Genomic DNA, 18,540 nt, shown 5'->3' with positions numbered 1-18,540 from the left:
CCTGATGACATACTTCCCCTGAATTTCTTGAGGATTTTCCCCCTCATGCAAGGACTCTGACTATTGATTGACTACAATGATCTCACAACTCACCAGAGTTTCACTTTCAAACCAAAGAGACTAAAGATTTAAGATGACCTAAATTAATTAGAATGACTTTAGGACCTCCTGGACACATAATCAGGTATTCACCATTACCGGCCACTCATTCTTAGGAGTCAGCAGCATTGCATCTACTGTATCTATATTATCCAACATAAGTGTACAAAATTTCCTCAACTAGAGAATAAACAGATCCACACTGGAGAAGAACATCCTACAGGACTTTACAAATTCAGCTACTACTTTAAATTACCAAGCTAATACAATAAACTTGACAATTTCTCTAAAAAACTTACCCACTTCTTCAAAAGTAAGAAAAGTGCCTATTTCTGACATGCACTGCTTTTCATGGATATGGATATGGTTCAATAAAATTGTTGTCTTCAAACAAAGAATAATTAACATATTCTCAAGTTTCTACGATTCATGTTAACAAAAGTACAAGTGTTCCTGTAAGCCTGGTGCTTTCTACAGGATTATAGGAAAAAAGTCTTTCAGAAATCTTTAAATCACTGACAAAACCTCACTTAAAATTGCCTAAGGCAGGGTTTTTTACTTTACCAAGGAATTCAACATGTTAGATAAGTAGAGTTCACAATGCCTAGAAGCACAGAAAGCATCAGCCCAACAAGCTATGGTTTTATTTCTCCCAAATATCCCTGCTTTTGCAGTATGTAAACATCCCTAGAATGCCAAGAACCCTTTACTCAAGGTTTAATTATCTCAGAAAAGTATTATGGCAGTCACCAAGGGATTTTTTAAGACATGCACAGTACAGTCCAGACAATTTCTTCCAGCATTTGCAATGTTTTAAATCCCCAAGAGAAGAAATAATATGCACACACCTGGATGCTACCACATGAAACTGTTAATCAGAATTACCAGATACTTCTCATGCTGAGTGAAATATAATCCAGATGCAAGAGTTACAATAATTAAAAAATTAAATTAGATTTAGATTTTAATAAATTGTTTTTTCTCCCCATACAACCCAATCTCATATAAAACAGCAGATCTTTCAAAGCATTGTATTAAAACAAATCCCAAGAAAATATACATAACATCACACATGGTAAGGAAAACCATCTGGGCAGAAGGAATGGATTATGGAGAATCAAAAGCACAACCAAAAAGGCAACTTAGGAAAAAAGGAGGAGGGGAAAAAAACCTCTAAGATTCCTCTTATGTCCTCTGACATTATTTTGATATACATATACTTCTCATACCAATGGTGCATCCTTTTATTCTTAAATAATACTCATTACACAGACAGAAATGCAATACTTAAAGCACACCCAAGCATGTAGAAGTCCCCCTGCTACTAAGTGTTTTTCAGAGCGCAGCACACACCACTGCTACAGCCTCCCTTGCAACTCCACCATCTCCTTATGGCTGTATTTTCTCCTTATAAACATATTTCTCTCCTGTGCTAATAAACAAACAGCATTCCATCTCTCCAGATGGCATAGCAATAACTAAGTTCAAAACAGCTGTTCTCAAGTTAACATTTGTCCTTTTCCTTTCACCTGCCCAGCTGTGAAAGAAAGTTTGAATCAATCTTCAAGTTTACTACACTCGGAAAATATTTTCTAGAGACCTTATTTTTTGTTGCCTTACTGCAAATTCTGCAGCTTAAGCACTAAAGATACAAGTGACAATGTAACTATTCCCATATGATTTAATCATGGTCACTGGAAGCTACTTTGAAAAAATATACAAACACATGCAGTATCATTGACCTCTTCATGCAGCATAAGATCCTTATCAAAATCCCATCAGGCAGAGACCATGAAATAAGAAATAAATATATTGTCAGCACATGAAAATACAAAAGTACTCCTATGTCAGCAAAAGCTTTACTTAAAAACTCACAAACGTTCACATTTACCTTCTTATCAAGGCTTTTAAGGCTCCCCCACTGTAGGTAAACAGTCTCTAGCACAGGCTAAATACTGCTAGGATTTGCTATTTCTGCAGTACTGGTACTATCATGGTCTCATCTGATCACTGGTGACCTCAAGAACATAAAAAAAATTTACAGAATAAAGAACTATAACTCCATCTTCTATTTTTACATCATTGACTAAGTAATTCTTTCTACTTCACTATCACTAATCTTCTCAGCAAAATATTAATTTGTCCATTAGACCTCTCTAAAGATTTCTGACAAACATCCTTTGTAAGGTACTATAAGTAACATAATCACTGCAGCTCTTAACCTATTAAAAATACAGTGAAGTTTTCATTCTAGTTTAGAAACTTCTCTCACCTACATGAAGAATCAAAAACTAGTTTTCACAGTCACCAGGTACAGATTCTATACTTACAAGAAAACCAAATGCTACATCAACAGATAAAGAAGATATTCTTGCAGATATCCCTGAGAGATGAGAATTCTACAGCCTCATTTTGTGCAGAGTACAAATTACAGGCACAGATAACCTCACTAAAAAGATCCTTTCCTTTACCTTCTCTGGCAAGATTCTCTACATAATTAAATTTCAGCTAAGTCCTTGAACTTGGCCACTGCCTTGAGAGTAACAGAGACTTGGAAGAAAGCAGTATTTTAAATTAATGATTTTCAATCTCTGAACTTAGTCGTAATTCTTTTGGGGGGAAAAACTGAAAAGAAGTTGTTGAAGGCCAAAGTCCTGGCAGACAGAGGTCATGTAAAAAACTAATAAATTTTGCCTCCTTTTCTTTTCCTTAGGCAGATTAGAAAGTATTGAATTGCTATTATGTTTGTTCTCTTAGGCAGGCAAAAGTTACTGTACATAATCCTCGTTCAGGTGGCACAAATTACTGCTAATGACAAAATGATCCATGTCTTTCCTCCTCGTAGCTCTTGGAACAGATCCTTAAGAACTGCGTCCCTCCCTACACTTCCTTTATGTAGGTTCCCTTTTCTGTTTTTCAGGGAATGTTGACTACGAAATCAATTAGATTTTCCAGTAACAAATTTTCAACCAAATGCAACCCGTTTCATTCATTTATCACAAAGGACCCCTCCACACAATTGTGCGTGCAGCGGAAAATCTGGTGATATCGCTTTTTTCCATGTTGCTAAATGTTTTATTGAGGAGCAGACCTGATTAAAGACTAATAAAATTAACCGTTCACAAAAAGCTTCTACAAATAGCTGTTAATCAACACAGCTGGTGTTTCTGCTAAACATCCAAAGACTCTTTGACAGCAATAATTTCATTTGTGCTCATATTTTCTGAGACTTTTTCCCATACTTGGTAGGGTATATATATCCCTACTGGATGCTAGTAGATAGTACTTTACTTTGAAGTCAGCTCTGCCAAACACCAGAGTTCCCTGGTGTTTAGCCTGGGAGGGATAAAGGCACAGGTTAATGAGCTTTTATTGTTTTATACAGTGAAGAATTTCCTACACTAGAAGTGCTGCAGTCCATTCCAGAGACAGAAATTCCAGCTTTGCTAAGTGAAGGTGCCAGTTACTCTAAAGCTGGTTTCTTAATCCACCACCAGGACTCTCAATTTACCCTTTTAATGTCATTATAGACTTAGAGCTAATCCCAAAGTGCAAGCAGAAACACATAGGACAAAAGGGAACTTTAAAATCAGGATAGGCTATGGATTCCTCATTTGACATACTGACACAATGAATAGCCATCTTCTAATCCTTAATTCTCTAACTCTTTCAGCCGCACACTATTTAAGTGCCTAGCTGTAAATTGGATTAAAGCCAAAAATGTACCACTGCAGTTTCTTCACTCTATCCTAGAAATGCAAACTTGCTTTAAACACTCAGTCTGCTACTGGTTTAAAAGCCCTTTTCATTTATATGAAGTGTTTTCAATTTTCTGCCAGCCACAGGACTTCCCCAGCACTTCTTTTCCACAACAGGCTGCGCTAGCTCCTACTCAAAGTTCTTAAAAACTGCGGACCAGTAATTCAACCTTGGTTGGCCTTTCTGCACATTATCCATCCTGCTGAAGAAAAAGAATGCAATACAGAACCATTTGGAAAATAAAATTACAAAAACAGAATCCCCAGCATTACCACATCTCTACAAGATGCCTCTCCATTTTCACAGCATGTCAAATTATTATAAAAAAGGGTCCACCTTTCACATCAGTCTCTCTAGTATCTTTCAATGACTTGAAGACTAAGGATATTTAACTTCAGACCAAAAAAAAAAGAAATTTTCTTCAAATTAAGCATATAGTTATCTGATTTAAGTAATATATTTTAGGAGGTCTATTTTAAAATATATTTTTAATTTTATTCTTTTTCATTTGACAAACATCAAAATTTTAAAGCTTTATTATCTCATTTTTTTCAATTGATCTAGAAGCTAAGTTATCATTGCAAATAAAGCAAATCAATTCTAACTGGCATCTCCTCTCCAGCTTTATTGAAACTTTTCAGCATTAAGAAACATGCATGAAGACCTTAGCTACAGTGATTAAATTCTTCTGATTCTCTATGCAACAGAGTTAAAGATACCCAGAAATCAAACCCAAACAATTAGAAAAGCTGCATAGGCAGAGGACAAAGCAAGTCAAAACTTGTCTTCATGTTATGATTACTCAGTGAAGGATCCCATTATTATCTAAATTCTTCTAAATTTCTTTTCCCACATGGAATTTCTTCCTTACCATTAAGAAATGTATATGCATTGTAAAGCCATCTATGAATGCAGCAGATATTAGCCTGGGGAGAAATAGTTTGATTACACAAGCCAAATAGTAAAAGAAAAAACACAAAACAAAACACCAAAAAAAAAGCCAGCTGGAATGTAAAAAGAGTAACCTGGGTGGGTTTTGAGTAGTTTCAAAATGTGTGAGTTTTGATTAAATACACGGCTTGAAGAAATGAAAATTAATCTTACTACCACAGTAGTGAGCTGACAGGAAGAGTCGGGTCCTACCTGCACCATCACTATGGTGTAACTTACTATATAGGCAGGCGGAATAAACCTCTTCCCCGCCTGCGGGGGGGATACCCAGGCGAGATTCCTGGCTCAAGAGAAGAACAGGCGCGGTGCGCGGGAACAGCGCGGCATCCCCTGGGGACAGCGCGGCATCCCCGGGGGACACGGCGCGACCCCGCGGAGCGCCCGCCCCGCCCCGCGCCACAGCGCCCGCGGCCCGCGCGCCCCCTGCCGGCCCGCAGCCGCCATCCCCGCGCTGCGCAGCACCCGGGGCCTTGGCCGGGGAAAACAGGGAAAGCCGCTCCCTCGCATAAAAATCACCCCTCGTGCCTTCCCCACTTTGGTCCTGGTCTGCATCTCCACCCAGTAACTCCCTGGAGCGACGCCAGAATACGGAAAACTGCTGCCTTTCACCACGTGCCCCCAGTACTGCAGGCAGAAGCCACTTGCTTATGCGTACGTGCTAACTTGGGCCATATGGTTTTGTTTCCTCCTCTGTCCTTCACAACACAAAAAACATTTCATCCTATAGTGAAAATGTAAATCTTCCCGAATGAAAAGGCGAGCCAAAGGAAATCTGACTGGGGAGCTTGCCTCATAGTGACAGCACAAGCATGCAGCCTCCCAACTGGATTTGTGCCATCCTTAGTCATGCACAGCTGGTGTTTGCTCACTAAAATACTCTGTTCATAAACAAGCAATCCCTACCCTATTATTGCTGCCATCTATTAATTCAACTTGTTTCTACTACAATAAATTGTCTCTGGCCAGGCAGCTTTCATAAATAGTCATTCTAGTCTGAATATGAATTGTCCTGGCACAAACCCCAAAAATTCTTCCCAAGTGCTCCCAGGGGAGCACAACTGACTGCTGGTACATCAAAAGAATGAAAAGAATCAGCTGTCAAGCTAAGCAAGCACTTAAGAAAAGAACACAAGGGTAAAACTTTAAGTTATTTCTTAACACAAAAAGAACACTATAGATTTATAGGCCTTGGTACAGGACCAAGAGTTTATATATCTCTTAACTAATCCAGCTACAACAGGTAACCCAGGGTACCAAACAAAGTAATATTGCTAGGAAGGCATAAGGCTGCCCGGCTGGTCTTCCCTGGCTCTGAATCAAAAATCAAAACCAACCAACCAAAAAAACAAAACAAAACTAAATAAAAACCACCAAACTACTCCATCTTGGACATGGTATCTAGGCATCTAAATGAACTTCTGTCTTGAATTATTTACTCTGTAACCATGAGGTAAAAATATGCAAAGCAGACTGAGTACCAGCATGCAAGACTTTGAACTCTCAAATTCTAATCCCAGCTCTGCCAACAACACTGTGTGACCGTGACAATGTCCAAGGCTCTGCTGATGCCTTAGTATTTCAGACCATCACTACAATAACCGAAAAAGCTTCCATTTTAAAATTAAAATACACATATCAGTAGAAACTGTGGGGGATTTGTTTAGTTTTTTAACTACAGAAAGTAAATTTTTAAAAGATGGAAGGATGTTTTATTTTATCAAGAGGACGAAAAATCCTTTACGCTTTGGTAATCTTCTAACTAACGATAACACCAAACAACAATAAGATGTCACAGCTGTTACTGAAAGCAGCAAGAATCTACTCTAATCCAGTCTACTCTTAGAGGAGAGGATCTTTCATAGATCTCACTCACCAGAAAACAGTTGATTTCAATAGTCTACAACCTGTTTCATCTTAGAAAAAGAACACCAGTGACAAGCATAGAACTTGTAACACAGATTAATGAAGGAAACACAGACATTTATAGTCATGGTGACCCATTTTCCTCCACAAGTCCTTTCTTTCCTCCTTTAAGCAGTACGTCCAGTTCAAGATCAGTTTCTATCAATTTGTGTTTTGTTTTTAAGAGACATAAGGGCAGTTAATGAAGTTGCAGGGGCCTCCCAAAGCTCTGATCTATTAACAATCATTACTGCCTCTTCTGAAAGAGATGAACTTACAATAGCAATGAAGAAACAAAAACCATGGCAAGGTGAGGCACAATCAATAGTCACTAGATGTAAAATAAAGGCATCCATTGCTGCATACCTGAGGACAAAGAAATTCACTATAAAATACAGCAGAAGGCACCAATGCACTCTGAAAAACAACCTCCTTATTTACTTCATTCACCATTACAAAACTGAAAATTGCAATGATTTCTAGAATTCAGAGCACTAGACAGTTCCAGCCTGGAAAAAAGGTCAGAGAGATTTTAATTTTAAAACCTTATCTCACAAAATTAATGAACTGAAATCAATGCGAGTACACAAATGAACAAACCAGCAACTTCAAGCCCAAAGGTTAAACATAAACATGACACATATCATAATTATCTTAAGGAAAATAAACCACAGAAGAAAAAATATATTAATGCATGAACCAACAAGACAGTTGTTTATTTAATCCACCTTAATTTCATACTTTCTAACTTATAACTACATCAATGCACCATTTCACCACAGTAACAGCTTGCTAACCCGTGACCACCAGTTCACATAATTCACAGCTATTTCATCAATTTCAGCTGCTCTTCATTGATTAACATCCACCAGATGCTGGCCTCCAACTTCACACACCACCACAAAATTGTAACATCAAAACTCCTAAAAAAGGGCATAATCCCAAAACTTGTGTATGTCAGAATTACTAAGAGATACTTTATCTAAATATGTATTTTTAAATGCACACAACTGCATGTTTGAGAAGTATCAGACACCATCTTAAAAACACATAAACTGGTACAGAAAGTTATGTGCAACTGGTTGACATGGTTTCCATGGAGCTACTCAACAGCCATCCCACAACACAGATCACACTGCAGACTGATTTTTTTTTTTTTTGCAAAAGTATTAGAGCAAATGCCATGTTTTAAAGTTGATTAGAAGGAACCACTTAAGCAGTTTTGCTTTTCAAGATGACAGATTTTTCTCTGAGATCCAATTATTCCAACAGTCTATTTAAAACACAGAATTAAAGACTGTGAAATAACAAGATCAGATGCCATCACAAAGAGTACACATTTCATAAAAGCTTTAAACACTCTTTTTATTAAGTGTGACTGAGCTTATGGAAATATTTTTAAATCTTTTAATAAATTCCTCCAGGAAGCTTGCAGATTGCATGTAGTCCTCACTCCTACCTGGTTTTTGTTTTACTTGTCTTTTGCAACAAGAAGATGCTACATTTGCCTGATTAAAGTACTTGAGTATGCTTTGTATTTAATGTTTTATGAGCAAAAAGCCTGCATTACACACCCTCCCATTGCAAAGGAGGCTTGCTTCTGAGTTTATCTGTGTGGCAATAACGTGCACGATGGAACTACTCCCAGTCCACAGCAGCAGGTGGACATAACAAACACCTGTGGTTTTTACTCTTGAATGGCTCCTACCATCTATTTATAGTCCAGGCAACAGTTTTAGTAATATCGAGGTGGAAAATCACTCAAAAAATTGTATTTCTAAGCTTTAGGGAAGATACATAGTTTTTGGGGTCTTTTGCCTTAGCTGTTTATCAAGTATTTTTATACATAATTTCTCCAGAAACAGTAAATCTGTGGAGCTGTTAAAAAAATGTTTTGGACACTATTCAGCACAAACTCCTATTTTTTTTCAAGTCAGTGTTCTGAACTGATAGAATTATTTATTTTCTCCAACCTGCAGAAGTGTTCTCTGCAACATCTGCACATCCTTCCAGAACTGCAGTTCAACTCAGTGACACACCAGGGAAAGGACAGAGCCAAACCCAGAAGCAGGATGAGATCTACCAAATTATTCGTGGTACTGATCAAACAGAAACAAACTGACAGAAACTCAAAGGCCCACCAAAAACAAATTAGAAATTACCTAAATAAAAACATTAATTATATTAAATGTATGTGACTGCCCTCAGCAGTAACCATTTTATTTATGACACACATTTCACATTAAGACTGATAATTAAATGTTCACCTACCGAATCATTTGCTGCTAGGGCGAGGGCTATATTTACTGTAAGAAAGAAGAGGAGGAAAAACAAAAAGATTAAGTGTAAGAAAACTTAATTTCTCAATATTGAGAATGTTATCACTGCTAACAAGAGAAAATATAAATGCAACACACTTATTTAATAATGACATCATCTCTTGGTTCCCAGCTTCCTGCATGTCTACAACATTAGCAGTTTAAGTGACAGCTGCACCTACATTTCAGACCATGTTTGTTGACCAGCAAACAAACTCAAACTAATCCGCAAAAAACTGCAGACTTGCATCTAGAGGACACTGCAAAATAATAATACAGTCTCAGTATTTTGCCAAATAATGACATTACAAAAAACTTTTCAAAGTACCCACTTTTGAAAGTGGACACCATACTATAAAAATAAACTACTACCATCAGTAACCTTCACCACACTCTCTAGCGAACTTTCATAAAGCTAGAAATTAGGTTAAGCATTGAAATAAACTATTAAAACAAGTGACCAAAGAGATGATCATGTCCCTTTTTTTGATTTGTTGTTTATTGAACAGAGATGTTTTCTGGAATAAGGTGTAATGCATGATTTCCACTTGATTTTTATGTCAGCAAACAAAGACACATCTACCTGAAAGCATCTGTAACTAAAAGAAAAAACAAAAACCAGACAGAGTGATGAAGCAACTAAAAAGACCATTTGTTTAAAGCTTTTACATTTCCATCAGTACTTAACTCTCATAACTAAATAGCATGTGCAAGTGGTATCTTTAATAGCTCACCAGCTTCAGTTATGTTGGGAGACCTCCTAGAAGTTTTGGTATAGAAAACAGAAACAACAAAAAAACAATGAAAGTATTTAAACATGCATTGAAAAATATTGTTCCAATAACATAATTTCTTCTAATCATTGACTACAATGATTCCCAAAGACAAAAAAGCACTGAAAGCAACAGAGACTACAACATGAAAGCCATATGCAAGAATGAGTTATTCAACAGGTTAGGGAATGACCCTGACAAACTTGACCAGAATGCAGACACTCTTTTCCTGAAATGGAGATCCAGAGCAACTAAAACACAACTATACTAGAGAAAACAAAAAAATGCCCTGACAGGCCTTCTGACATATACACAAGACTGATGATATTTCCTGTGGTGCTTTAGGAATTAAAGGTGCTTACTAGTCTCCCTTCTTTTCAACTCCTGCTCTCAAAATGCATCAGCAGAATTGTCACCAAACATGCTCCTCACAAACCTCAAGTAAGAACATAATTTTAAGTACATAATTCAGTAATGACGCCATGCAATACTTTTGTTTATACAACTTATCTGACATCCAATTGCTCATATGAAGGATGAAATTTATCCTCATGGTAGTAAACAAGAATATATATTTCCTTCTCAATATTACAAACTAAAACACTCATTTAAAAAAGCTGTCAGTTACAGATACATGTAAATGCTTTATTTACATTTCCAATATCTTATTTAATGCTTGTTGAACCCTGATTTTTTATTTTTAAATGCACAAGAATGAACTCACAGCTCTAAGTATTATTTATACATGTGTTAAATTTTATGTAGAAATTGCACACAGATGCCAGTTACAAGAATTCAGATATTTGTTTGCAGACATGAGGAGAATAATCTGAATTTGCTCTTCAAATTATGTTCATTTTGTAAACTGTCAATTGATGAACAGGTATTTGGTATTTTTAGTAACCTGCAACAACCAGTCTATGTATAGTAATGATATACCTTTTGATGGTTAAGAAACACAAGTTTTAACTGTTTTGCATGTCTTTGTACAGGTAGGTGTATCCTATGTATAGAATAGACAATAGCTAAAGAGAAAAAAGAAACCTTTTTTTTAAGAACAGTTACTTTTAGTACAGATATCATATTAGTCTGTTCTAGAAATTATGAGACAATTAGTCTGTTTCAAGCATGGCTGAAATACAAAGTCCAAAATTATACATTAAGAGCTACATCCATGTGTTATTCACAACACATGGAGAGGACCAGCAGACATCCTTCAACTAAAGGATGACTCTTCCCCAGTCTAGATGCTAAGAAAGAGATCTTTAAACACATTTCTAACACTTTACACAAATCTTTTCCAAGAAGTTTACTTTCAGCGTTGTAGTATCATAGGATAGGGTAGTATCATAGGTTTGGGTTGGAAGCGACCCTAAGGATGACCCAGCTCCAAACCCCTGCCATGGACAGGGACACCATCTACTAGACAGGGTTGTCCAAAATCCCATCCAACCTGGCCTTCAATACTTCCAGGGACGGGGCAACCACCCCTTGTCTGGGCAATCTGTTCCAGTGCCTCACACTGTCACAGTATGGAATTTCTTCCTAGCAGCTAATCTACATCTCTCCACTTCTGATTTAGAACTATTCACCCTAGTCCTATCTGTCCACATAAAAAAAAGTCATACTCTTCCCTTTTTGTAAGCCCCTTTTAATTACTGAAAGGTTCTCTAAGAGTCTCCCTGAAGCCTTCTCTTCTCCAGGCTAAACAACCCCAACTCTCCCAGCCTGTCTTCACCGCAGGGGTGCTCCAGCCCTCTGATCATCTTTATGGTACTTGTTGGACACACTCTCACAGGTCCTTCTTATGCTGAGGGACCCAGACCAGGACACAGTGCAGCCATCCAGCCAATTCCTCATCTACTAAGTGGTCCATCCATCAACTCCCAGTCTCTCCAGTTCAGAGACAAGGATGTCATGAAGGACAGTGCCAAGTGTTTTGCAGAAGTCCAGGATGATGATACCAGTCATTCTTCCCTCAACCACTGTAAGAAGGCACAGCAAATGTTTTTTTGCACATGACAGCACAACAAATATTCTTCCCTTTTGTCATCTGTTTAAGTTCAAATCAATTTCTGAGTACTGGCAACCCACGTACTATCTCATTCTACCACCTAAAAACAGGTGGTAGAGAAAAAATTAGAGAAAAATTAATTCAAAACCTAATGGTAGAGTTGAGAGAAGAGTTCAAGGTACTTCACAAAGCACTGATCAATTTGTGTGGTTTATAAGTACTGTTTCACTTTTTCTTTATAAAACACCTACATAAGTAGTTGAGAAAATTGAACAATGTCCTGATCCGGAAACTTTCTAAATATTCGTATCCTCCACAGAGAAAGGCACTGTACAGGCACACCTAAGCGGCCAGGGAAGGAGGAACAGTGTCACTGCACTAGCATATGATCCCTTTCACCTCAGCCTACATCACCTCTTAAGATGCCCTGATGTCTCAGAACAGCACTGTACTATTACAAATATATGATTTCAAAGCTAAATTCACACCTAAGTTAAAGCCAAGATTTCTGTATCCAAGTAAATTCTCAATGGCTGCAACAGGACTTGTCAGAGATGAAGGGCAGTGTTATGGAACCCAATCACAAGGTAATGACACAAGCACTTAAATATTCCATACAAAATACTAGAAAATGTGCAAAGGATATTACTTTTAAAAAAAAGAAATCTTACCTGCTGTTGTTGATTTTCCAACTCCCCCTTTTCCAGAAGCCACAACCACCACCTGCTTAACTCCTTCTATGGGCTTCTGCTTTGGCAGCCCTCGTGACAGGATCCGAGCACGTCTGTCCCTCAGAGCCTCATCCCCAGAGCTTGAGGACTAACAAAACCAAAAAGCAAGTGAATGCACGTGCACCAACCCACAGCTCTCACAGAGAAAGCTGACAGGAGGGAACCTACATGCACCCTGAGATATTTTCACCACTTGTCTAGAAAAACATTCTGCACAGGGGCTCTCCCAAAGGGAGTCTGATTCACAGGCAGGCAAGGACTGGGCCAACTTAAAATAACACCAGTCACATGTTTTTTGCACAAACACCTAAATATGCTTGATCTTAACAGTCAAAGAAAAAAAATGCGTTGAAATAAACCAAAACACTGCTTAAAAGTCGGAAGCTTTGTGAAACAGACTAGACTCGGCGGTCCTTTCGGTACAGTTGTTTAAAGCACAACAAACACAGCACCAGCGGAGGAGCAGGAACCTGAGGGGCAGGAGCTGCCCAAGGGCTGTCCCTGCCCTGAGCCGAGCCACAGGCATCGCACATGTGCGGGCGCTGGAGCGCGCCCCGCTCCGCTCCTCCGGCAGCAGGAGAGCCACACGGCTGGACGGACGGAGAGGCCGAGCCGAGCATCCCCGCAGGCAGCGTCCCACCTGCTCCCGGCTGGCACAGTGGTACCGCCACGGGCGCTTAGCGCCCCGCACTGCTCCCACGGAGTTCACGCGAGTCCGGCTAAAAAGCGGGCAGAGCCCGTCCATCTTCCTCTCCCGGCCCGGCGCTGCCCCAGACCGGCCCCCGTCGCCAACGCCTGCAGCGACCGCATCCCCTCCCGCAGGGACGCTGCTGCTGAACCGGCTGCCGCAGGACACGGCCCGTCAGGGCACCCGCGCACGGCCAGAACATCCCGCCTGCCGCCGCTAGCACGGGGACAGCCCAGCTCAGCCCGGCCCTCGCCCGCCCCGTTCCGCTCCCGCCTCACTCACCGCGGAGCCGGCGGACGGAGCGGCGCAAGCGGCGGGCGCGCAGCCCGGGCCGCCCCGCCGTGCCGCCGGAGCCCTCCCGCCGCCGGCGCCGGGCAGGAGGCGGGCGGCGCGCAGCGCCCAGTGCCAGCCAGCGCCTCCCATGCCCGCGGCCGCCCCGGGCGCGCTGAGATGGCGCCGTGCGGCCGCGCCTCGGCCCGCCCCCCGCGCCGCTCCGCCCGCCCTCCCGCTGCACGCCGGCGGGGCTGGCGCTGGCGCTGGGTGGGCCCGGCAGCCCCGGGGGCAGCGCGCAGCTTGCCGGAGCTGAGGGTGTGGCGCCGAGAGGTGCCGCGGCTCCGGAGCTGCGGGAAGTGATCCGCGTTCTCCCGCCGAGGGCACCGAGCAGCGGCACTGAGAAGCAGCAGCACGGAAAGCAGATCCCTGCCGCTGTCTGTAAGGAAACCGGGCCACGGGATCAGCACGCAATGCAAACTACCTCGGGCTTATTCCTCATTATGCTGCGCTTGTCCCCGCAGAGGCTCGTTCTGGCGCTATCTGCAGTGGTCCTTCGGCTCGTCGGTGCCTTCTGAATTCCCATCTTGGCCCGCAAAATTATTGGGCAAGAGCTCGGTCCCGTCTTGGTTTGTGTCCTCTGCAAATATAATAAATATATCCCATTTCCTCCTTTGGATTATTACGTAAAAGAACAAAGAGACCTGTAGCCGAGACAGATGTCACCTGTTTGGTGGGGTTTTTGCTTATTTTGATTTGTATTTTTTGGTTGGTTAGTTTTTTTTAATAATACTAAAGCACAGAATCACAGAATTAGTCAAGTTGGAAGGCCACCACTGTGGATCATCTGGTCCAACATGCGTGCTCAAACAGGGTCATTCTAGAGCACACGGCACAAGATTGTGTCCAGATGGTTCTTAAAAACCAGACTACACAGCCTCTCTTAGCAATCTGTTCCAGTGCTAGGTCAGCTGCACCACAAAGTTGTTCTTCCTCAAATTCAGGTGGAACTTCCTGTGCATCAGTTTCTGCCCATTGCCTCTTGTCCAATTTTTTGGCACTGATCATTGTTCTGGTGATAGTTTTGATCTTCCATCCAGTTTACCCTCACTCAGTAAAAGTTCATCAAAACCCATTTCTGTTCTTTATGTCACATGAGATTTGCTTAAAGCTTTAAGATACACATCGTCTCCCACTTTTCTCCCTTCTGCAATCCTTGTAACCACCTTGTGGAAGGAAATTAGATTGGTTTGACATTATTTGCTCTTAAAATTCCCTTAATAGTCCTTATTCAGCTAAATGATATTATAGAAATAATTCAGATCTTAGCAATTTCAGGTCATTAGTTTGCAAATACAAAATACAGTGTAGACAGAGTCTTTTGTTGGTGTCAGTCGTAATATGTAATGGATCAGAGGATTTTACATCAGTTTAAAGTGTTATAATAAACATTTCCTCTCTTTCACAGTGAGCAGAATTTTCCATTCTAACCATTTTAAATGTTTCTTTTTCAATTATATTATTAAAAGTTCTAATCAAGCATTTTGCTAAACCCCACCATTTCCAAAGGCATGTTCCAGTGCTCAGGTACAACACATAAATTACAATGCTGAAAATAGGGGGGTTTTTTCTATCCTTGAAGTGATTCTCATTCAGTCTACATTTTTGATGTACCCACATGAGCATATTTTGCCTATCTACAAACACCTGTATTTTGCAGATGTCCACAGACACCTGAAGAGATCAAATCCTTTCCCAGTAATTTATCCTACTGTCAAACCAAACTGAAAAAGAATCCTGAAAACTAATAAGCCACTTTGTTTTGAAACTGTGATATAGAATCCAGGGCTTTTTTTCACTGCCTCTGGAAATCATGTTACCTTTTGCACTGCAGGAAATTTGCACAATTATTTCTCCTACCTGGAACAGTTGGAGACAGTGTTAAAGTGCAAGATACTGCATCGTCGCATCAATGGAGTCGGTACTGCGGGATCACAGCTAGGCACACACTTGAGATATGGGTCACTTCAAGGCCTTCACAGAGAAAATAACATGGTGAAAATGTACAATACACTTCTTCATTTTGAGAATAGTCCAACACCAACAACAATAATACGCAAATATTTTTGTGGGGTTTTGTAAAACTGATCTAGCACAAGGTACAGTTGAGCTAACAATCCTCAATATTTTTAGTTTAATAAATTATTCTAGCATTAGTTTGCTAACTACCCTGTTAGCAGGGTAGCTAACATGGCACTACGTTGTATAGAATGTAAGTATGAAATGTTGTATTTGGCCATTAGAAAGGGGATCAATTTGCTCAGCAGTACAGCAGGCATTTTCAAAATACCTTGACTTTAGTGGAATGCACTGCATTTTGATTGGGTAGTGTTTCTATCTCTACTAATTGTGAAGACAATTTTATGTATTGTACACTTCTCACAATTGCTCTTGCCTTCCCATTTAAATTTTAACATTTGAAAATATTGTTCTATGTTGTTTAACTGGTATGTTATTGCACAACACCCAACACTACTTACAGTGGTAAAATATGAGTCTAGGAAAATGCAACCAAAATTTAACAAAATTTTTACTGTCAGACATGAGTCTTGATGGAAACTAAAGGTAATCTCAGTATATTTCAGAAAATTCCACTTCAGACTTTTCAAAAGTGTAACAAAATGAAAGATGCAATATTTAATTTTAATGCAAATTGATAATGTTTTCTCTGAGTAAATGTAGGAAAATGTTTCATAGACTTTAAATTGCTATTCAACCTGAACAATAACACGATAAAAATAGAACTGATTTTTGTGTCAAATTAGATTGTCTTGTGCTTAAATATATTCTTTCTCTACCCAAAATCAATTAAGAGTATACAGGTATAGCTAGGAAAGATTTCTTGCCAAAATAACTCAAAAATTAAAAAATTAAATAACATTTGAAAAATTACTTCGTAGATAATTCGGTTGGTTTGTGTGCAGCAGGATGTAAGTGACTTTAAAAAAATATCCAATCTCATTTCTGGTTGTCTGCATAGTACCACATTAATAACATAGTAACTGCAAACTCTTTCTCATATAAGCCATTTATTTCAGACACAATGTGAAATAGAAAGTATATTAAAGAATGGCAAAAGAAAGATTCTTCAGAACCAAGGGGTCATTTTAGCTTCATGACCAGGCCTGCAACCTTTGGCCACAGAGGGACACCACTGCATATTAGGATGAGTGTGTTTGCCATGGGAATCTCAGATTCTGGTTTTTTTTCCCTCTGGCTGGTTGGCCAGCTCTGGTTACCTCTAAGATAAATTAGGTAAAAATGATGTATTTTATCCTTTTTTTGTCCTGTGGTGATAATTACTTGGTTCAGGGCTCTGCCCTGGTTAATTAAGGTTAAGAGCCTCAGGCTCTTAGCATTACCTCTTGGCTCAGCCACTGTTGCTTCACTGTGTCTCAGGATAGCTGCCACCTCCTCCTTTTGGCAGCTCTGAGACCATGTTAGAGCATGCTCTTGCCAAAACAGCATTCTCCTGTGGGGCTGACAAACTGTATCAGGCTGCAGAATATTCCAAGCCAAAATGCCTACCGATCTGAGCTCTTTGTTTTATCTTTGCTGTGCTCCTCATGGAAGTTAAAACAACTTCCACATTGCTTTACTTAATGCTGAAATACTGGGGCATGGTGGCATACCTGGGGATAACAGGCTCCAGATATATCAATAAGGCATATCTCAAAAATGTGTAAATAGGGAATTTCAGACATTAGAGGAGAAAACAATTGCAAGCATGTATGGGGAGAGTCCTTCTGTGTCGTGATATTACCCCTCCGTCATTCACTGGAATTTTTCTTCTAAAGTCTTTTTCCTGCTAGGCTTAGACCAAGGTCAACATCACTGACATCGCTGCATGAAGGCAGTTATGCCCACTTGTTGCAAAGTAAATTTGGCTCAAGGGATTTTAACAGATGCTGATTTCAAATAACCATTCAAAACAAGGCAGGTTTACCTGAATTTTCATACAGAATATTACCTAGTTTAAGAATAAATTTCTGTTTATTATTTATGGCAGTACTTGAAAATACAACACCTTTAACAAGCACAAAGAAAACACGCAAGAAACAGTAAAAAATGAATAGTTTTTCTTTATCATGTGTAATAGTATTGCCAATAAATATAAGACCACATAAGTAGCTTCATCCTATGTGAAAGCTTTGCCAAATCTAAAACTGAAAAGAATTTTTTTGCTTTCATTCAGTTTCACTAAAGGAGGAAGAAGGTCTCGAAGAACTGATACCGATTTAGTTTATATATTGCTTTCCTGTGGAATTTTTAACAATGCAGTCCTTCCCATTCAAGAAGAGATGAAAACCTTATTTAAATTGTTACTAGACTCTTCTGAAGTCGGTCATCAAGTTTTTCAGGTTAATATTGCTTTCTATATTAGCAGTCACATCACAGTGAAGATGCAGCTTATATTACAGCAATTTTCCAACCTTTAGGAAGTGGTGCAGAAAATTAAAGGATTTATTTTTTGAATATGCCCTTCTGTAACAAAGCCACATAATTTTTCTTAGGTACCTTACTTATATAGATATTCCCTGCATGAATGGAATTAACACAAATTTACAGTATTTCCACACCTGAAGATAAAAACAAAGATTTTGAAACTATTCCTGTTGTTCACCATACATTTTACCAACATTGAAGGAAGACTGGAATTTTCCCTTTTCTTCTTTCCTATATTCTTTTTTAGTAATGGAGATTAATTGCTATTATAAGAGTCTCAGGGGCAGAAAGAGTCCTGTTGCTTTAGACACTGTACAAATACAGAATAAAAAAAGATGGTGACTTTCCTAAATTCTTCAGTAAACCATTTGACACTACAGATCTGAGTACAGTGACATTCACAGTTTCAGTTTCTGAAATTATTTTCATTCTACTCGTCATTCCTTTTCCTCAGTAACAAGCTTGTTTTACAGGAAGCATTTCTGTTAACATCAGAACCCTGAGCCTAAACAAGTTTTATGTAGCAAAT

The 18,540-nt window shown here is 39.5% G+C and overlaps 1 protein-coding gene across 1 annotated transcript in view; it reads right to left on the bottom strand.

Annotated features, from left to right (window-relative positions):
* NUBPL (nucleotide binding protein like) overlaps positions 1 to 13,728 on the bottom strand; it is a 78,769-nt gene extending 65,041 nt beyond the window's left edge. The window contains exons 1-3 of the mRNA XM_038137812.1: positions 13,518 to 13,728; positions 12,488 to 12,635; positions 8,983 to 9,017 (exon numbers count right to left, since the gene is read on the bottom strand). Coding sequence (XP_037993740.1) covers positions 8,983 to 9,017; positions 12,488 to 12,635; positions 13,518 to 13,658 — 324 coding nt within the window. The 5' untranslated portion in view covers positions 13,659 to 13,728. The remainder of the gene's footprint in view (positions 1 to 8,982; positions 9,018 to 12,487; positions 12,636 to 13,517) is intronic.
* Positions 13,729 to 18,540: the final 4,812 nt, after the last annotated feature.

Source organism: Motacilla alba, chromosome 5, assembly GCF_015832195.1.
Source record: "Motacilla alba alba isolate MOTALB_02 chromosome 5, Motacilla_alba_V1.0_pri, whole genome shotgun sequence".
Classification (NCBI taxonomy): Eukaryota; Metazoa; Chordata; class Aves; order Passeriformes; family Motacillidae; genus Motacilla; species Motacilla alba.
This window is presented reverse-complemented; position numbering and strand designations above follow the sequence as displayed.